This window comes from Odocoileus virginianus, chromosome 13, assembly GCF_023699985.2.
Source record: "Odocoileus virginianus isolate 20LAN1187 ecotype Illinois chromosome 13, Ovbor_1.2, whole genome shotgun sequence".
NCBI classification, from domain to species: domain Eukaryota; kingdom Metazoa; phylum Chordata; class Mammalia; order Artiodactyla; family Cervidae; genus Odocoileus; species Odocoileus virginianus.
Window position 1 is genome coordinate 11895416 of NC_069686.1, and position 22176 is coordinate 11917591.

The 22176-nt window shown below is 38.5% G+C and overlaps 1 protein-coding gene across 6 annotated transcripts in view; it reads left to right on the forward strand.

Annotated features, from left to right (window-relative positions):
• The window catches only part of CCDC141 (coiled-coil domain containing 141), a 219691-nt gene that overhangs the window by 157048 nt on the left and 40467 nt on the right, over positions 1-22176 (forward strand). For 5 of the 6 annotated variants that reach the window (XM_070475945.1, XM_020903873.2, XM_070475943.1 and 2 more), the window contains 7 exons: positions 556-747; positions 6087-6266; positions 12452-12631; positions 13200-13325; positions 15455-15643; positions 16874-17053; positions 19079-19228. In XM_070475945.1, coding sequence (XP_070332046.1) covers positions 556-747; positions 6087-6266; positions 12452-12631; positions 13200-13325; positions 15455-15643; positions 16874-17053; positions 19079-19228 — 1197 coding nt within the window. The remainder of the gene's footprint in view (positions 1-555; positions 748-6086; positions 6267-12451; positions 12632-13199; positions 13326-15454; positions 15644-16873; positions 17054-19078; positions 19229-22176) is intronic. The other variant, XM_070475947.1, reaches the window with a different exon arrangement.

The window sequence follows — 22176 nt, forward strand, 5'->3', positions numbered from 1 at the left end:
GCATGTCAGTGTATGGCAAAGCCACTACAATATTGTAAAGTAATTAGCCTCCAATTAAAATAAATTAATTAATTAAAAAATAAAAACTCTTATAAGTGGAAATTTTAAGGAAACTGAATAATTAATATGGAATGTTTTAAAATTAAAAAATGAGTAAACAATTTCCATAAACTTATCTCATATAATAAAATTAAGTACTTTCTAGAGCTGTTGGTAAATTTCATAAAGCAATTATCATGTATAATTATTTTAATTATTTTAAACATGTCTGTTTTATAACCTTTCATACTAAACAAACTTTCTCCTATCTCTACACACACAAAAAAGAATGTTCTAAATAAGAAGTATAGCTAATAGACTGAAAGAGTAATTTGAGATGGTTTTTGTTTAGTGGTGCCTTTTCTTGAATTTTGAAATATGTGCCTTTTTTATTGAGGAGAGTTTGGGTACAAGTTCAATTAATAATCGTAATAGATGGCTGAACCAAAGGTAATGGAATGTGAGTGTTCACGATTCCCCTATCAACTGCTGACCGCCTGTGCCCGGCTTTTGTAGGAGACGTCACATGAATTAGAAGCAGCTGCAAAACTCTTGACAGAGAAACATGATTTTGAACTTGATGAACTGGCATCACTTTCTTCTAAAGCTAAATGGCTAGAGGAAGAATTAAACATATTTGGCCAAAGCATCAGCTCCAGGTCACAAGTCCTGCAAACTTACGTGGCATTTCTGAAGTCATCGGAGGAGGTACAGTGCCTATGGGCTGACCTCTTTGGCAGCATGACAAAGAGGCTGTGTTGAAACACTTTTTACTATGGGCTGCAATAATTTACAATAATCTAAACATAAAACAAAATTATTTAAAAATCAGTCATTTTCTATTTTAAATTAAGTCATCAGTCTCTTCAAAATACCTACGCAATATGTGTGATTTATTTAAAGTACAATGAATTGGAAATTATGGTCTGTTGAGTCTGGTCTCAGATCTGTCTTGTTTAAGGCTTCTTAATAAGTTTCCTCTGAGAGCTTCTTAGGAAGCATTATTTTGACTGGTTTGTACTAAACAATCTGTAAAATTCCCTCTGGTAGACTAGCATTCTGCCTCTCAAAGGTGCTAGCTTCTCGAAGGTGACATCAGTAATAGAAACGTGCTGGAATCCCACCTCTTAACTCTGGTCCCAGTCCACCCATGCTCAATTGCTCAGCTGTGTCCAACTCTTTGTGACCCCATGGACTGCAGTCCGCCAGGTTCCTCTGTCCATGGGATTTCCCCAGTCAAGAGTACTGGACCAGGTTTCCATTTCCTCCCCCGGGGAATCTTCCAGACACAGGGATCAAACCCACATCTTTTGGTTGGCAGGCAGATTCTTTGCCCCTGAGCCACCAGGGGAGCACCCATATGCATTCTCCTCTCAAGGAGAAGGGTGCTGCTTCAGTGGCAGGTAGAGCTCTGCAAAATCTACTTAGGGGTAAAGTCACCAAAATCAAGTAGCCTTCTCCTCCAGTCCTCTCACCACACTCATCCTCACCTCGCACCACCATGATCCCATCTGCCCTCTTTGCCTCTGTCTACTCTCGTTTCTACAGTAGTCCAAGTTCTCACCATCTGAAGGAAGGCCGTGCCCAGGCCTTGGAAATCTCAGGGAACCACTGTCTCCTTTTCCACATCTTTCTTTATCCTGAATTTTTTTTTTTTTAATTTTTTTAACCTTGAACTGTCAGGGTGTGGCAGAAGTACTCCAACTGACAGGTTGTTCCGTTGATGAACATTTTCTCCAAACTTGACATGGTGGAGAAGGTACAAAGAAGTACTTGCTCTGCATCTTCATTGCCAAAAATGTGCCTTCTTAGTTTCTAGCTCAGCACTTACTTCCGCTGGCCACTCTGGCCTCTGGGACCAGGGACTTGGTGATCAGGGCTGACACCTCAGCTTTACAGACAGCACTTCCACAGAAGGACCTCCTGTCCTCTCATCTGCCCAGCTTTCACTCTGTTAGCTCACCTGGCAGAGGCTCCTGTCCTCACCTGGCAGAGCTTTCAGTCTGTCCAGCCTCCTCCTTCCATGGGCTTTCCTTCTTTCCTCACCAGCTTATTCAGTTCCATTACACTCCCCATACCCTCACTTCCCTGGCTTCCACCCTCACTCTGCCACTTCCCAATTCTAGATCAATCCAACACTGTTTGCTTCTCTTTCCAAACTCCCAGACACTCCTGTGGAAATCATACAATTGTGCTGATTGGTGCTGTTACAAATTCAAGGGTCTTTTCCTCAGCTGAGCACCCCCCTCCCCACCATATGCTCTCTAGTTGCTGCCCATTCAGTAGCGATTCTCAAACTTCTTGCCACAGTTTCCATTCCTAAATCTGCACCCTTACCTTGTATGTGACTGAAAAAAAAAATGAGTCCATTGAGCCAAACTGCCCTGTCTTCTATCAGCTTCCAAACCCGCTGAAATATTCACCCTTCCTCCACTGTCACCAATAAAGTGGGGTTTCCACGTATGTCCCCTCAAAACCAGCCATCAGTACCTCCCTGTCTGCCCCTGAATCCTTCAGAATGTAGCTTCAGCATCCATTCTTGAATTTTGAAAATGTGCTTCTTATATTTCTTCCCTCGTTTTCATCTACTGGTCTCCCCAAGTAGTCTTGCCCTCACTAAGGCTGCCACTCTATCGTTTTCTTTCCTTTCACATCTGGACTCTGGGGATGGGAAGATGATGCTTCTTTCCTCTTCCTGTTGATCCGCTGCAATCCTCATCCCACTGCCACTCAGTTTATCCTTGTTTCAGTCTTGCCTTTTACCAACTCTTCACTCCATTGAAAACACTCTTATGAGCTTATTACTTGCTAGTTGACAGGTGAAATGGTGTATTTTCAGTCTTTATTCCACTTAATCTCTCTGCCATATTTGTTTAACCCAGTTACTCATACTTACCTCCTTTATAAAGAAAAACAGATTTATTGAGGTATGATTTACATACCATAAAATTTGCCTATCTTAGGATGTAGTGATTTTTACTATTCATAAAATTGTGCAAACATCAATGCAGTCCAGTTTTGGTATGTTTCCACCACCCCAAAAAGAGCCTATGGATACTTTTTTCAGTCCTAGTTGCCCATCCCCCTGCCTCAGGCAAGCACTAATCTGCTTTCTGTCCCTATAGATTTGCCTTATTTGGATATTTCACATAACTGGGGCAATCATCCTGTTTTCTGCTTTATCTGTTACTTCCTTTTCCTGATTCGATTCTCTGTTCCTGAAGTGTGGTGGGTCACAGCGTTCTTGCCTGTGCTCTCTCTTTTTGTACATTCTATACACTCTCCCTACAAAAATCACCCCCAACCAACACATCTTTGGTTTTCAATGCATCAGTAACCCAAAATTGGTTCTTCAGCCCCAACTCTTTTGAGCTCCAGGCCAATATTTTCAGCTTCCAATTATACTACCTACCTACTGGTATTCTGTAACCTCCTTAAAACTTACCAAAACACAACTGGTTATCTTTTCTTCAAACGTGTTTCCTCCTTTATTTTGGCATTGGATTAATGACCCCACCGTCTTTCAGAAGTCCTGTGTAGAAGTTCAAAGTCTGCTCTAATCCCTCTGTTAATGAGCACTTATTTTGTATCAATATCTGAACTTTTAATTCCTGATTTTGTTTCATCCTTATAATATCCCTATATGTTTTCACTATTATCCTCACTTTACAAATGAGAGAAACTGAGGTTCTAGGAAGTTAGACAAAACAGGTAGTAAACATCAGAGCTGAGGTTTAATCCCCAGTTTCCTCCCTTTTGTTTTTCCATATTTTGAAGACCATGCTATCCCGTATCTGTCTTTAGAGACAACCTAAGAGATTTCTGAATTCCTGTCTTTGTACCATCACCTCCTCAGTGCAGGGCCTCATCATCCTTGCTGAGGTTGAAGAAATTGTATCTGCCTGTTCTCTCTGCCTTCTGTAATTCTCCCCTTCATGCCTTTCAAAAAATGATCATTCTAAAGCAAATCTGATCATGTTACCTCCTAAAATTCAGGCAATATGACAAATGTAATTTGTGACCCAAATTATAACTTTTACTCTCAAATAATGTAATAAAGCTGATTATTAATTCACTTAAAAGAAACTAGTCCATATTCAAGGGAATTCCTGTAATGACATCATGCTTACTTACGTTCAAGGAGGTTTTTTTTGAGCAGTTAGGAAAGGAGGATGACTTAAAGTTTAGGTTTTTGAGAATTTCACATAACTGACAGCCCATCAGATTGGCACCCAGCCTGTAGCGCACAATGCCACTGATGTACTGATGGTTGTCATGCTGATTCTGAGTCACTGTGAGAGCTGTCGGTTGTTTCAAGATAACGAGAATGTGTCACATCATGTTGAGTAGAGTACCAAACATGTTGAAACCTGCTGGCTGGCTTTATCCCAACCCAATGATCATGCTCTCTTCTTAACACTCAGCGTGTGCTATCTGGACTTCACCCACACCAAGATCGTTTATCCCGCTCTTAACCAGCCCGTGTTTCACACTTGTACCTTCACACTCATTATTCCTTCCATCTGGAGCCCCCTTCTCCTGCTCCGTGTCACCCTGGACAATTCTAAAAGACACAGATCAAGTGTTACTTCCATTGTGCTTCCCAGTTTCTTTAGATAGAGTTGGTGGTCCCTCCTCAGCGTGCCCAGAACATTGTGTGCATACTTGTCTTCATGTTATAATAATTTTCTTATGGTTCACTTTCTCCCAGAAATATCTCTGGAAGCCCAAGGAGATAGATGCTTAGTTCTTACTATGAAATCTTAGGAGACCCCCTGGAGGAGGTAGCATTTTAACTATCTCACGAAGGATAAGTAGTTGAAAACTGAGAAAAGATCATTCTGGGCTGAGGAAATAAGCAAGGGCAAAACAGAGGCATGAATAAATGGAATATGGGGAAAGAGGAGAGAACTTCTGTGAGTGCCCTTTGTAGCACTCACTAAATTAGGAACGATGTTAAAATCTTTAAAATATAGTGACTAACCACTGCCTGAACTTTCTTACCTTCTTTAGATGACTTTCAGTAGTTATGAACTCTTTGAGTCTTATCCTATTGGCTGTTAAACTGAAAGAAAGTGAAAGTTGCTCAGTCATGTCAGACTCTTTGCAATCCTATTGACTGTAGCCCACTAGGCTCCTCCGTCCATAGTTCTCCAGGCCAGAATACTGGAATGGGTAGCTGTTCCCTTCTCCAGGAGATCTTCCCATCCCAGGGATCAAACCCAGGTCTCCTGCATTGCAGGCAGATTCTTTACTATCTGAGCCACCGGGGAAGCCCATTGGCTATTAAGTATTATTCAAAATGCTTAAAAAAGTGTGTCAAAATTTTTCTACTACTGCTATAATACCCAGTTTCGTGTTAATCTATAGTTCTACAGGCACATCTGACTTTATATAAATTCTGTCCAAAGAGACTGATTTAAAATAATCTAGTACTGCTTACATTGGTTAGCCAACGAGAAAATATAATTCTAGGGAGATGAAGTAACCTCAATAACATTTTCTCATGGAGGCAGTTTAATATTAATACATGTACAGAAAATTCATAATTATTAGTACTCTTTTGTTCTGGCTTATCACTGAGAAGAAGCAAGTTGTGATTTACTGATTATGAATAATTTTTCACTGATTTACATTTCCTTTTGATTTGTAATCCTTGATTTTATATGTTTACCTTTCTTCTGAATTATAAAACTCAGCTCTAAAATGAAACCACATTGGTCTTTGACATAAATTGTCCCCAGTTGCAAAGCATACACATCTACAGCACATAAATACGATTTTGGCTACAGTAACTAGGTCTCCCGAATAATAAACTTGTCAGCTCAATTTACTACCCAGTGGTAGTCAGTCTGGTCTGTCAACAACCTAGATAGATTTGTGTCTTTTCAGTAAGTTGACAGTATTTAATAATTGTTTAAAGAATTCTGAAATGTAGATTCCAAGTAAATTTTTATAGAGGCTTTCACTGGAATCTAGTATTTTTCCCTTTAAAAATGTTTTTAAGTGTTCTTAACTTTTATTTATATTCTCTCTCTTTTTTTCAGGTAGAGAAGCAATGTCAGGGCCTAAAGGAGTTTTACCAAACTGACATCCTACGAAAGGAAGAGGGCGGTGCTGAAGCCAAGCATTGGTCTGACTCAGTGGAGAAGCAGTGGCAGCTATTTTTAAAGAGGAGTTTTTTAACGCACGACCTTGGGCTCGAGTTCCTTAATTTAATAAATATGGTAAGAATGACATTAAATGAGTCACACCTTCTTCAAGGATTACTTGTCAAAGTCAAGTTCATAAATTCAAAATTTCAGCTGTCATTCAGTCAAACTGGTTTAAGAAGTTCTTTTTAGCTTCATTTACCTGCAAACAGTCCTGAAGCCCAGCATTTTTGTGCTTCTTTGGTCCTAGACCCCTTGTGAGTTTATCATGTAAAGGCTATTATATCTGTTAAGAAGAAAGAATGACAATCTGAATGCAACATTGTTATTACTATACAGAGTCCTCAGAGGTTCACCCCAAAGTTCTGAGTTATGTTGAGAGCATGCAAAAAGATTCTTACAAGATTTCCAGAGGCTGAAGATAACATCTAGGATGAATCTTCATTTTGAAGAATTTCTTATAATACCAGATTTTCATAGTGAAGCCCCATTGTACTCTGAAATGTACCCTAATTTTAGTTGTTAAGTTAGATCTGTAAAGTATACTGGAGTACTTATATCAACTTCAAGCCCATTCAATATAGAACTCTTTATTCTTAAAAAATGGTTAATCCACCTCTCCTTCAATACCTCAAGTGTCTTCCTATTAAAACTGTTTGTTTTATTGTTAGAAAATTCAAACTTCTAGAAAGGTTTGTTTCTTTTTTTTTTAATGTTAAGTTGAATCGCTCTTCATATCTGATTCTAACCCTCTATAGATCCATAGGGAAGAAAAATATATTCATATTTCATCCCTGTTACACTCAAAAATTTTCAAACCTGGAAAACAGTTGCAAAGTCTAATTTGAGTCTTTTCCAGCTAACTAGATATAAATACTTTGTATCATTTAAGAGGTAGCTTTGTTTCTTTCTTTATCCTAATCCTCCCTCTCAGAATGGTCCGTGACTTATCAAAATCATTCATAAAATGTAAACAAAAAGTACAGTACCACTTTAACACAAAGTGGATATCATTCTTTACCGATGAGAACTAAGATTATAATAGTGCTTTTAGCAATAATTTTACTTTATTGGTTCATATTAAGCTTGTGATGGAAGAAAACTGTAATTGCATTACATTTTTATTGCAATTCCTGCCAAGATGGGTTTCTCCCATTTTATATCCTTGTTGCCTACTTATCTGTTACATACAAATGTGAGCTTTTATATTTATTCCTACTTCATGTCACTTTGTTAGTTTTAACTCATGATTGCATCTTGTTAAACTAATTTTGTGCCTGCTATCTACTACATTAGCCATCTCTCTTGGGCTTAATTTCATATTTTAATAAGTAAGCCTCCCATGGCTGCAATTAGATCTTTAATAAAAAGTGTCTGAGGGACAGGTTGATACTCCAATCCATTAAGCAATCAGTTGATAAACCAGTCTTTGAAACAATCATTGACACTCCCAATAGTACTTTATTTTAACCAGCATTTCACAACCTTTTTCTCAAGTCTCTATTGGAAGTTGTTGCTAAAAGGAAGGTCTATCTACCTAGTATCCTATCAATTGTGTAATATAATTTGGCAAAAACTAGGTTGACTCCTGGTGATCTAAGGGTTTTTTCCGAAGTACTCACAATCTGCTTGATCAGTAATGATTTTATTGCCCTGGTTTTCAGTATAAAGCTTATTGATCAGTAAACCACATAGTCCAGCCTTTCCCCCATCTGAAAATCAGGGCATTTTTCTTTCTCTAATTTTCTGGCCCTTCTCCAATTTTCTGTAGATTCGCAAAGATGGCTGACATCTGCAGTTTTCTCAGAACTCTGACATGTGATGAATCTCAATCTGGAGCCCAAATTCATTTGAAACAGTCTCTAACTATTCTCATCTACTTTGAGCTACAATTTCTTCTTTATTTTAATTGTTTCAAACTTTGTTGTTTAAAGACCATTCTTCTTAAATCTGCGTGGAAACAAATATGCAGTAAATAATTCTAATTCATCTAACACTGTCCTTAAGCATCAGTGAAGACCTGTTGAGTATTTTACCTATGTTCTTATATTTGTGCTTTACTATAAACAATATTATTTTTTACTTGGAAGATTTAGAATGTATATTATCTATCTATACCTATCTTTAAAATTTTTACTTTTTTCAGTATATTGTTATGTGTATCTCTTCACTGTATACTTCTCTAATTTTCACTTAAAAGGAATTTACTTATTTGCAAACTGCACTTTTCTTGGTCTAGCCTTTTTTGTACTGTCTTCCTTTTGAGAAATTATATTTTTCAGTTCTGGAATTTCTAGTTGGTTCTTTCTTTACTACGTTATATTGCCAGAAGAAATCTGTTTTGTATCCTCTCTTTCTCCATCTTTCCTATGCTTTCATGACCATATTAATTATGGATATTTTAAAGTGTTTGTCAGCTAAGTCTAACATATTAATTATGGATATTTTAAAGTGTTTGTCAGCTAAGTCTAACATCTGGATCTGGAATTGTTTCTATTGTCTACTTTTTCTCTTGGTTTCTAGCTGTGTCATCCTGTCTTGGGATGATGAGTGAATATCTATTGAATGCTGGGCATTATGTATAAAAAATTGTGATTCCAGATGGTGTTATGTTTTTTCCCTAGGTAGGTATTGGTGGAAGATCACTTAAGCCAACCAGGAGCTGGTGAAGTTGAGTCTGGACTATAGTTCTGTCAAGGCTCCATCTATTCTGATGACCTTGGGCTCTCATTGTTTTCAAGTGGGAGCTTGGTACATTCTCTGAGTTCTGTCTGCCTGGCAGGTCTCTAGCTTGAGGAGTCTTGGGAGGCTGCTAAACACCTCCACTCTGCTTTTCAGAAGCATTTGCTTGGGTTTTCTAATCTACTGCCCTGCCCTGTTCAGCCCCGGTATTTTGTCAATGTTCTGAGATAAAGATCAGCTGTGTGCTTGAACCCCCCACCTCCACCACTGTCTGTCAAAAGCTCTACTGGTTTCTCTGTTCCCCAGTAAATCTTCATGATCAGCTTTACTCTCAGTGCACAGAATTGGGAAAAGCCCCCGGCTGCAGTAAGAAAGAGAGGTGACAGGTGAGCTCACCACTCTCAGATTCATCCTTCCCTGGGGCCTTGGCCTCTTTAGTTCTTTTGGGCTTTAAATAGATGCCTTCTGCCTTTATTCCAGCTTTTCTAGTTGTTCTAGGTAGAAGCACTGCTCTGCCCCTGGCTACTCCATCCTACTCAGAAACAGAAGTCCTTTTTACCTTATTCAGAATGTTTAAGATCATATGGCCAGATTTTCATTTAAGATCTGCAGCAGGAATCCATTCAAAATTTTATTTTCTATCTATGTCTAAACGTAGGTTCTCTGATAGTCAAAGGTCCACCCGGAGTTTTCAGAAATAGTGTTTATTTTACTACATAACTTGGTGGCCTTTTATCTTGACATTATAAACATGGTCACTTTAACTCAAGGTCCTTACCACTATCATATGATAAATTTCCCCTTGCTGATAAGAATTAAGGTCTACATAATTCTTAATTTTATTAGTTCAGTGGCATTCTGAGATAGAAAATTGTTGGTAAAGCAAATATAACACAATTTTTATTCTCTTCATATCTTTTGGACCATTAGGCTTTTAAACAAACATTAGTGCTGAAATGTGGTAACCAGTTTGGTGGTTAGAAAGGAAGGCAGCCAGCTGGCACTTTCTGCTGTGTGCTCTACTCTTGATTGTTGCCAAGGCTCAGATTTTTCAAGCTTGAAATGAAAAAAATTTTCAATTCATCTAAATATCATCACAATAAGAGAAACTAATTTAGTGTAGAAATCTGGTAGACATCTTGATGAAAGTGCCAGTTTAGTAATTTATAGTGGCAAATAAAGAATGATACCTGGAGTACTGTCTGCCAGTTATCAAGATATCTGAAAAGCAAGATGTCAGGAGACCACTCATTGTGTAGGAATCTACATGGAGAATGGAATATCTAGTGCCCTATTTAGACCACATGATGCCAGATTTTTCAGTGACTTTATACAGAAGTATATGGAATGAGTAGTTAGTGTTTACTAACTAGACAAAGCATTTAATCTTTCTGAGTGGCCACTGTACTTATACTTGCCAAATGCATAAGCACTTTTCTTGAATCCTGGTAGCTAGGCATCAACAAATCCTATCATAGCGCTCTTTTTTCTGGGCCTCATTCAGAGTGTACACTCTTCAGATTATAGTTGTCATTGACATGCTACACATTCCAATTTTCCATTATATCATGTATTATGTAACATTTTTATTAATAGTTTCTTAATAATATGTTAAAGATACCCTATCTTTATTTATAGCATAGATAAAAATACAATTTACTTTAGGATTTGCTGTGGCTAATATCTTTCATAATATGTGTCTTGCTCATCATAGTTATAGAATGCATCATTTTATTACTAGATTCCCAAATTCATTGGAGAAATCACATTTAGCACCTGCAGGCTTTTTTGCAATTAAATGACACTTTATAATGTCTACATTAATATAATTATGCAATATTAATGTCATTTAAAATAATTTTAAAATAATTATAATCTAAAAAGTCTTTTGACTTTTAGATACCCAGCTGTCATTGCCATTATAGAAATTGATGTACAGTTGCTCCTTAGAAATTCAAGGATTTCCTGAGAAGAGCTGGCCGTCAAAGCAGATTTTTGTTTTGCTAAACAAATATTCTTCTGCCTTTTTTGATGTTTGGACATTAAAAAAGTACATGGTTTTACCCCTTGGCTCTCTTATACTTTTCCTTCTAATTGAATTTCCCATTATTTAAAACCACTGTTTAAAGGATTTTAAATCAGATAGCCAGAATATATGAAAGTTGGGAAGAGAAGTCTTGGAACTTAGATATTGCGCTTCTGGTATACTGTGTGTGTGTGTGTGTGTGTGCACGCGCGCTCTGCCATGTCTGACTCTCTGCGATCCCATGGCCGGTAGCCCACAAGAATCCTCTGTCCATGAGATTTTTCCCACAAGAATACTGGGTGAGTTGCCATTTCCTCCTCCAGGGGAATCTTCCTGACCCAGGGATTGAACTGTGTCTCCTGCATTGCAGGCAGGTTCTTTACTGCGGAGCCACCAGGGTATAGAGACACAGTTGGCCCTCCATATCCAGGGCTTCCACATTCCTGGATTCAACCAACTTTGGATCAACACAGAACACTATCCAGAGTTGGTAGAAACCTGTAGTTACGGAAAGCCAACCATGAGACTTTAACATCCACTGGTTTTGATGTCTAGGGCAAGTCCTGGAACCAGTACCCTCCTCCCATCCTGCCCCCATGAATACCAAGGAACAGCTGTGTATAGATGCACATTTCAGATCGTATAACTTGAGGAACTTCTCACAAGGAAAAGTTAAAATAATTGTAGTGTATACAATAGGATAGTACAAAAAGAAAAACCCGGAACAATTTGCCCCTTCATGGCCCCTAATACTGAGATATTGACATATTCTAATGTGTGTTGAAAGGCGGAATCCACTTCAAAATGTATTCATTAAAATAATCTCAGCTTCAGAATTTCTGTATCCCTGTGCTCATTCAGTCATCCTTTAAACCCCAGGAAATAAACAAATCTTAGAGGAGGGGACTGAAATGCCAGTGGAGTTATGAACAACTAGCAAGCTCATGTCCAAGCATATATATGGGCTCTAAGAGCCCAGCCTGTGCACAGACCTTTCATGTCATGGTCCATGCGCAGGTTGGAAAAGAATTTCCAGACATAAGGCACAAGGAGAGGAGAATAAAGTTTATTATATTGGGAGACACTGTTAGAACAGCAGGCCAGCTCAAGGGAGAACCGACATTGAACATGGGTCCTTAATCCGTTTTTATACTCAGGGTACGAGGATCAGGACAGGGGTCTTGCTGGTCATTTGCTGATTGGATGAGGCACCTATGCTGGTGGGGGGAAGAGTAAGGCAAATACCTTCTTCCCTTGGGGTAGGAGGGAAGGCAGGTTATACTGCTCAGGAGGACCTGAAATCCTTTAACAGTTACAACGTGGGGGAGGGAAGGACAATAAGGGTCTGGTTTTTTCTGTTCCTGCATTCCAAGACCATCCTTGCTTTTTTTCTGTTCTTTTGTCCTTGGGACACCACATTTCAGACTTTTCTTGATGTCAGGACGGTGCTCTGCTTTGGCTAAAAAGCCTTTGCCTCCTAAAATAGTTGTATGCAAAACCATGTTTATTTCTTGGAAAAGAAAAGCCATTACACAGGTTATTAATTTCACAGGCAAAAGAAAATGAAATATTAAATGTGAAAAATGAAGTACACGTCATGGAGAACACTATGGAAAGCCAGAAGGCAGAAAGGGAAGAACTCAGCCACCTTCGGACAGCCTGGCAACTTAAAGCCGCTGCAAGCAAGCCCGTGAAACAGCAGTGGGCAGCATTCAAAGAGCAGCTTAGAAAGGTGAGGGAACATGCAGTGGGTTTTATTCAGACTTAGAAAGAAAGGAAATTCTGACACATGCTGTAACATGGAGGAACCTTGGAAACGTAGGTGAGATCAGCCAAACACAAAAGGGTAAATATTGGGATTCCACTTTCATGAGGTACCTCAAGTAGTCAAATTCAGGGAGACAGAAGGCAGAATAGAGGTTACAGGAGCTGAGGGAAGGGGGAAATGGAGGTTGGCGTTTATCTGGGACAGATAAACAAAGATGGGAAGATGACAAAGTTCTGATGATGGAGGGTGGTAATGACTGCACAACAAAGTGCACTGACACCACTTATCTGCACATTTAAAAGTGGTTAAAATAGTAGATTTTTTTTTGTTGTGCATATTTTACCACAGTGAAAAGAGGGCTTGTGCTTTTGTTCATTGGTGATTTAGAACCAGAACCTCACTCTAGGCAGTGAGTGTTTTCATGGCAGTGGCAAAGTTTGGTGACACACCATGTCATCACTGGAATGATTATGATGTATTTGCTGGTGGCAACAAAGAAAACATATGCATAACTATCTAATGTCTATTTCAGACCATGCACAACTTAAAACTTCTTCAGGAAGTGCTTATGCCTGTGTCTGCACTTGACCTTGGAGGGAGTCTCCAGACCATTTTAGGTCTACGGAAAAAATGGAATGAAATGAAGCCTCAGTTCCAGGTGAAGAAGCAAATTGATGACCTTGGGTGAATGAAAAAGAATGAAAAACTGTTCAGTTGAAGCTCACCTAATTAATTTTAACCATCTGATGAATTACAATTTTTAAAAAAACAAAAGCATTGCTTTTCGAAAAGTCCATGTGTCAGACACATTTTTCTTCCTTTTTAAATGCAGTGTGCTATATTTGATATGCAAACACTCGGGCTACAAAAGGTCCTTAATATATTCTTACCTTAGATTATTTTAATTTAAATTATTTCCTTATTAATGTATTTATTATGTATTTATTCTAATTCTTTTCCTAAAAGGTATAGATATGTTTTTTATTCAGAGATCTCAAAGCAAGGCTAGACTCTCTTTGACGCAGAGGTTCTGCTGTCCTTTGTCACTGAAATTATCCTTGTGATGTCATTGTCCCTACCCACTGGCACCCCAGCCTCCTGCCACCATCCCAGGAATTTTGCTGTGCTCTCCCGTTCTCCCTCTGAGAGCCCTCAGGGTGTGAGAGAAAAAACCATGAGTCATGTTCCCAGGCCCTGATGGCTTCTGCATTCCTTAACCCCCACTTCCTGCCACTCCTGAGCCAGACACAATTGCTGGAAAAGTTTGTCAGTCATTTTATCCCCCTACCTGGATTCTGTTCTTTGCTGCAAAGTTAAGATACCTGTGTTTCTGTTTTTCACTATTTTGCAAGTGTTGATTGTAAAGAATCCCAGGACTGGAAGTTTGAAGATTCCTTTAGGGAATATCTAATTTATGTTCCTTTAAGACAAAACTGGTGGCTTCTTTGGTGGCACAGTGGTAAAGAATCCCCTGCCAATTCAGGAGGTGCAGGAGATGTGGGTTTGATCCCAGGGTCAGGAAGATCCCTGGGAGTAGGAAATGACAACCCGCTCCAGTATATTTGCTTGGAAAATTCCATGGACAGAGGAGCCTGGCAGACTACAGTCCATGGGGTCACAAAGAGTTGAGCATACACATGCACACGTGTGCACACACACACAAGACAAAAGTGATGTAATACATAACCACCCCCCAACACACACGCACACATACCATTGTAGCCCACAGTGAACTCTTTCCTCCAAACTCGTAGAAAATTCTACTAGCCTATCTGTTAGTTTCTTTGTTATACTGTGTCATATGTATCTGCATTTCGTGTGTGCACAGGCCCCTGCTCATGAGCAAGTGTGTGTGTGTGTATAAATTCCTCTAAATCAGGAAATGTTATCAAGATTTTTTAGCTCTGTCACCGTGATGTGTATATTTGATGCCCATGCACTTGATGTCAACTTGAATACCCTTACTAGGTCACTCTTCTGCTAATTATCTCCTTAGCTTAAATCATTTCCATTACTTTTATCCTTCACTTAAAATCCGACCCTGAAGTCATAGTCGATGGCCATACCACCCTGAACATGCCCAGTCTCATCTGAAATTATAGTGGCTTCCTCTTTGAACTGTCCACCAGGATCTAGATTTCTATAAGGGCTATCTGAGCACCGCTGTGTAGAAAGAAGGTGGTTTGTCCCTCCCTACAAGTGGTGGCTATTTGTGGATTCTGGGATGACTGCTTTTTTTTGAGGGGGGGGAGATGACTGCTGTTAAAGCAGCATAGCTACTGTGATGCTCAGCTGCTGGTTCATTCTGATCATTCTTTTATCCCAAAGGACAGATAATTCACCCAATGTACTTTTATACTTGTCTTCTTGTGGTGTTCTTATCATACCACCTGATTCTAGTTTTATTAAATATCACAGATGGTCATGGCCTCATAGAGTATCTAGAATATATTTACTTAGCAGATGACTAGATGACTCTGTGCTATGTCATAGAAATATATGACTTTCCATTTTGCCCTCTAATTTTGAAACAATTTTTTTGTGTTTTTAAAAAAAATTTAAATTTAATGTTAATTTAAATTTTTAAAAATGTATCTGAGATTAGGATGGAATAATATATCCCTAGCATCACACACAATGCCTGGATTTGCAGGGATGGGGTGAACCTCACAATAAGTGTTTGTCAACAAGTAAGAGAGTGATTTGTTATTGAGATCTTCATATGTCAGTTGTAAAGTAAAAAGCTCTCTAGAAGCTTAATTTCTTTTATTGCTTTCAACTCTTCAGCAACTGAATGATGAGGTTCAGTATATTATAAAAGAGTCAGAAGAGTTAAATGGCAAAGGAGCACCTGTGAAAGAAAAGTCTCAACAGCTGAAGGATCTTATTCACTTCCATCAGAACCAGAAACAGAGAATCCGAGATTATGAGGACATCCTATATAAGATTATCCAGTTCCACCAAGTCAGAGAAGAGGTAAGACTTACCATGGGTGTCTGGAAGACTCTCAGTTTTAAACTATGAAATTAAAAATAAGTGATTATGTAATAAATAAAGGCCAGATTGCTTATTCTGATACTGGAATCTTTCCGCAATCTGGCTCCTGACTTTTCTCGCACTGAGCGAGAATCCTCCCCAATCTACCAGCCAAGCAGAGCTCTCCTTGGTCCCTCAAAGATGGCACCCATGTTACTTATTCCAAGCCCTGACTCTTGGGCTGCCTTTATCTGTCAGGTCCTTCTCTCTCCTCTATACCACTTAAACCTTGTCCCTCCATCTAACAATCCTACCTCCCTTGGAGTGATGTCTCTCTCTTCTTATTTCTTTGAACTCTCACTGTTTATTCCACACGTCTTTTTTAATATCTTGACTCTTAATTAGTTTTGTTCCCCTAACAAAAGTTAGGGTATAAGTAACTTAAGGCAGGGTATATATAAGCAACAAAAAGGAAGGAAAAAAAATTATAATTGAAGTGTCAGTAGAACTTCATAGATATTGGCCTCTCTTAACAGAAAATACCACTGAGCACATACACACACAACAGAAAATATAGATGTATTGAAATGCCTTGGAAATAGTTTCTGAATTTAGTCAAATCACAGACCTACATCTTGCTAAAGTTTTAGGCTATGAACAAACAGTGTTTTCTTCTTTAATAGAACTGGCAATGTTAGTCCCTTAATTTTACTCTATTGACTTGCACCATTATAACATTTATTTGTCTATAATACTAATAATTTTAGATGGATTTGTCAGCAGTGGACTAGCTAGTTAAATATGTTATAGGAAATAAGCATTTTTAAAAAATCTATCTTTGAGAAAGACAAAGATGTGTATGATATCACGTGTGGAATCTAAAATGTATAACAAAGTAGTGAATATAACAAAAAAGAATCAGACTCACGTATATGGAGAACTAGTGGTTACCAGTGGGGAGGGGAGGGGCAGTACAGGGGTAGGGTATTAAGAGGTACAAACATTTAGGTATAAAATAAGCTACAAGGACATATTGTACAATTTAGGGAATATAGCCAATATTTTTTATAATAACTATAAATAGAGTATAACCTTTAAAAATTGTGAATCAGTATATCATACAACTGTCATTTATATAATATCATACATCAACTATACCTCAATTTTTTAAAAAAACTGTCTTCATAAAAATATGAAACCCAGGTTAATTGTTAATGGCCTTAATTCCAGCTGGGAAGACTCTTCAAATCAAGAGAACTGGAATTTCCAGAACAGACAAAGGAAATGAATGATGCTCACAATGCCCAGGTCCTGCTCAGACGCTCTCGGGCAAAACAGGCGCACATAGACCATCTCCATAAACTGGCTCTCTCCTTGGGGGTGGATGTCATCTCATCAGTGCAGCAGCCTGTAAGCAACTTAGAAACTGTCATTTTTACCTGATATGGCTGGGAGTTGGGCTGTAATATGAAAGAAACCAGGCAGACTGTCTGGTATATATGTTCAATTAAAAACTACATTAAGCCATTGGGATACTTATTTGTTGTAAGTTTTTACCACGTCTAAACAATTCTTTAAGGAGAAAAAAATCTGATTTTATAATCTTGTTTAATACATCTATTCTCATGCTAACTTAAAAGTTATAGAATTGTTATCTATAATGGCAGTTGGTTTTTCACATTGAAATAAAGAGGAACTAAACTTTTAATTTTATTTATTTTAAATTTTAAATTGATACCCAAAATTGTAAACCTTTTAAGTATATTCGGAGTGACTTGGGTATGTGAATCTACTAAACTCTATGAGATTTAAGTACAGAGCAAGTTTTTATGATACAAATTTAGCAATAATTGAAATTTAGTCTAAGTGTGAGATATACACTTGATTTCAGACTTAATATGAAAAAGAAAACCTTACTAGTGTTTTTTATATTTGTTTAAACAAACTATATTGTGAAAATTAACTTTACCAGTTTCTTTTTAATATGACTACTAAAAAATTTAAAATTATTCATGTGGCTCATGTTGTATTTCTGTTGGACGATGCTTTAGCGTGTCAGATCTGAAAGGTAGCCTTGAGATAGTCAGACCCAGGATCCTCATCTTCAGATGAAAAGTCTGATCCCAGAGAAGCTACTTTATCCACAAAAGCCCAGAGTAGAGGAGCTCAAGCACCTTGGCTCCACGCAGGCCTCTGGGTACCAGTCATTGGATCTGCTTTTTCCACTGGACTGACCTTACCAAAGGAGCTTAAAAGAGATGGAAATAATTCCAGATTAAATTTTCCTAAATAACACATTGGGTTCCGATATAAAAATAAAACAAAAACAAAAACTCCTTCTTCAAATTCTTAATTTGAGGATTTGAGGGAAGAAAAGATTACATTAATTCTATCCAATATGTATAACATTAATAAAAATCATAATGGCTAATTTTATTTCAAAGTTCATTTAAGATATCTACTAAACTATATTGTTGTTGTCCAGTCGCTCAGTCATCTCCGATTCTTTGTGACTCCATGGACTACAACACTCCAGGCTTCCCTGTCCTTCACTGTCTCCTGGACTTTGCTCAAACTCATGAGCATTGAGTCGGTGATGCCATCCAGTAAATCTTGTCCTCTGTCATTGCCTTCTCCTCCTGCCTTCAGTCTTTCCCAGAATCAGGGTATTTTCCAATGAGTCGACTCTTCACATGAGGTGGCAAAAGTGTTGAAGCTTCAGCTTCAGCATCAGTCCATCCAATGAATATTCAGGGTTGACTTCCTTTCGGATTGACTGGTTTGATCTCCCAAACTATATGGAATTCAGTAAATCTAAAGTTCTTTTTTTAATCTGAAAGAAATACAAAATTTCTGTCGCTGTTAATACTCTTTTTCCCAAGAAGGAGCTTTCTTTTTAAAGAGTTTTCTTTCATTAGTAGATTTATTTTTAAAAGAAAAGGGCAAGGAAGACATCTCACTTTGCACAAATAGTGTTAATTGTTCTCCAATTCACGTCTGGCTTTGGCTTCTGGAGCCCCCTGCACTGAGTAGAGATGGGAGCGCTTGCATAATGAACCTGAGGCTAACCTCAAGTTGACAAGAAAATTACAGTGTAGAAGCCAAATGTTTCTAATGCATATTTTATGCCTTTTGAAGTAAAAATTATACCTTACATTGAATGGTGTCTCTGAGGCATTGGATATGATGAGCAACTCTTCAAAACTGAATGTTTCGAGACTAAAAATGTAAGAGTTTGTCTTTCACAACTTTGGATGTTGCTGTCTGGCTTTCTTCTGAAATCCTTCTGAAATCAAAGAAGTTTAAGGTAAAATAAACAGGAGCTTATTTTCTTTATTGTCACTTATGAGTTTCACAATGCAGGTAAATAGCGTGTTGTTCTCATTGCCATTTTGCCCATTCCTTTCATCATTTTCACTTCTCTTTCATTTTCAGAACTGCTCGAACATTTCTGCAAAGAACCTGCAGCAACAGCTGGACATGCTTGAAGGGGACTGTCTGACCTGGCGTGCCCAGGCCGAGGACCATGAGCGGGCCCTGACCCGCAGCCTGGAGTTCTGCATTACAAGGGATGAGATAAGTGAGGTGGGAACATGCACGCACACACACACACACACACACACACGCACACACATACACACACAGTAAATCAGGAGACTTTCTTTTTACCCTTGACCTTTTAATCTACCAAACAGTGGCCCCATGGCTCAGAAAGGTTGAGCACAGAGTATATTTTAAACTCCCCAAACTGTTGAAGTCAGTATGTTGTCAGTGTACAGAACCTGGAATGTAGTACTATGGTTTTTTGCTTGCTCCTCCCCACCCACCCCAAACCCTTATAGCAGTAGTTTTGCTTGAGTGGCTATAGCTCATCAGGGCAGAAGGGTGACACCTTCCCCGTACAGCCAGCTCCAGCCTGCTGAGAGGCTATTTAAGTTCCACTGACTCATGATGAAGGGTCAGGGTAGCAAGCTTGCTGCCTCAGAGGTTACCAAGTATTATCACTAAAGTCAAGTGGCTTCTTTCATATTTACTCAAACCAAGTGGCTTCTCTGGCAAAGCAACTCCTAGAGAAAAAGAAATAACAGGTGAAAGTTATCTTCATTTTTATATTGTTTTTTTATTGTTTGCCACTTTATTTTTTTTAATTGAAGGATATTAGCTTTACAGAATTTTGTGGTTTTTGGTCATACATCAACAAGAATCAGTCATAGGTACACCCATGTCCCCTCCCTCCTGAACCTCCTTCCCGTATCCCTCCCCACCCCACCTTTCTAGATTGTCACAAAGCCCCTGTTTGAGTTCCCTGAGTTATTCAGCAAAGTCCCATTGCCTATCTGTTTTACATATGGTATTATAAGTTTCCATGCTACTCTCTCAATACATGTCCTTAATTCCACCTGCTCTCTCTCAATTCTACCCACCTCCCCCCCTAAGACACACACTGAACTACAGCACCACCCTCCCCTAGTTAAACTTTCCATACAAAGGTTTACTTGTTTTAGGAGAAAAATAAAGGATAGCATGGGCCCTGGTTCCTTACTGGAACTGACAGCAGGACAGAGGTACCATAATTCTAGACTTATCTCTTTTTAAAGCAAGACATTAGGTCCATTAATCTCAAGCCCACAAGGAAAGTGAGTGGAGCGGGAATGAAGTAGTAAAATTTCTTGATTGTTCTGCTTATGCCCAAGTTACACAATTTCAGCCCAGTGAGTATCAACTATTATCAACATTAGAGCATAGACTGAAGTATGAGTCAACCTGGGTGGTCGTCAAGCCCTTTATGGCCAAAGGCAAGTGCAAGGAAGGAGCAGGACTGGAAGGAAAGTAAGAGGGGGAGAGAGCAGGAGAGGGCGCTTGGATCCCATTCAGCAGGAGGGATACTAGCATCACCAGATTTTCCGTGGAGCAATGTGCCACAGGACTGTGGAGTTTCTGCTTCCAAGTATGTGTTCCAGGAGCCACCGTGGGCCAGAGACTCTTTATTTGCTCGGAGTTAAACACCTCGTGTAGCCTGTCCTCTATGTAGAATGGTTTCTTCCAGGTCATGTCCTGCAGTTAGCAACACTTCAGCGAGATCTAGTTAAGAAAACAACCTTGATTCTCCCCAAGGACGTAAAATTTAGATTCAGAGTCATGGAAATAATTTTTTTACTACCTTCTCCCAAAATTGTATTCTTTCTTCACTTACATCTTCCTCCTCTTCCTTAAAAAGAAAAAAAAAATTTTTTTTTAACTTTTCTTGCTGAAACTCTATCTTTACTGTGATGTTCAGCCCTATTTTATTGAAAGCAGAAGAGAGCAAGCTAAAGGTTATTCCTGGCTGCCTACAGCTCAGCATCCCTCTTCCTGAAGCGCCGTGGCCTTTGTGGACCAGGGTCTCCCCATAGTGGTTCAGGCTCTTCCCACAGTGGTTCTATTTACAGGCTGCCTCGTCATGACCCTGTGCTGGAAGCCAGCAGGCTGGGAAGACAGATGGCCCTTCCAGTCATAGCAGGGACGCCTGGGATTGTCTGTACCAGAACAAGAACGAGAAACCAGATACGTGTGGGTTTGATTTAGGAATCAGATATCCCTTCAACATGATCTTAAATATTAAGAGAGTGATTCTTCTCATTTGCTTCTGCTTCACATCCAACTCATGCTTGACACTAGTTACAGTTTCATGTTTAAAGGATCTTAAAAGTTTTGGCCTGTTTCCTTTCTTTTCTCTTTTTCTCTATTGACTACAAAAGCATTTATTTTAACAAACTTTATATTTAAAATAGAATTTTAATCTGTCTACTCACAAAACCTAATTCAAAACATGATGTATTTATCTCTCTGGCTGATTTGATGTTATTCCTTTACAAACAGTACTAAATTTATAATTATTTTATGAAGCTGTACTAAATGAAGTTTTTATTTTATCAGAGATCATTTCCCTCTAATCTTTTTAAAATTAATTTTTATTGAAGTATAGTTGATTTACAATGTTGTGTTAGCTTCTACTTGACTAGCTGAATCAGTTACACATATACATATATCTACTCTTTTTTAGATTATGTTACACTATAGGTCATTAAAGAGTGTTAAGGAGAGTTCCCAGTGCTATGCAGTTGGTTCTTATCCAGCAAATATTAATATATTAAAATATTTATATAAAAGTTTGTTATAAGACAGATACAACTTTGAGATGAGAATATTTTAATCCAACCTCTGTGATTATTTCTTTATTGATTAATTAATTTATCTTAATTGGAGGCTATTACTTTACAATGTTGTGGTGGTTTTTGCCATACATTGATATGAATCAGTCATGGATGTACACGTGTCCCCCCATCCAGAACCCTGCTGCCACCTCCCTCCCCATCCCATCCCTCTGGGTTGTCCCAGAGTACCAGTTCTGAGTGCCCTGCTTCATTTATCGAACCTGGACTGGTCATCTATTCACATATGGTAATATACATGTTTCAGTGCTATTCTCTCAAATCATCCCACCCTAGCCTTCTCCCACAGAGTCCAAAAGTCTGTTCTTATATCTGTGTCTC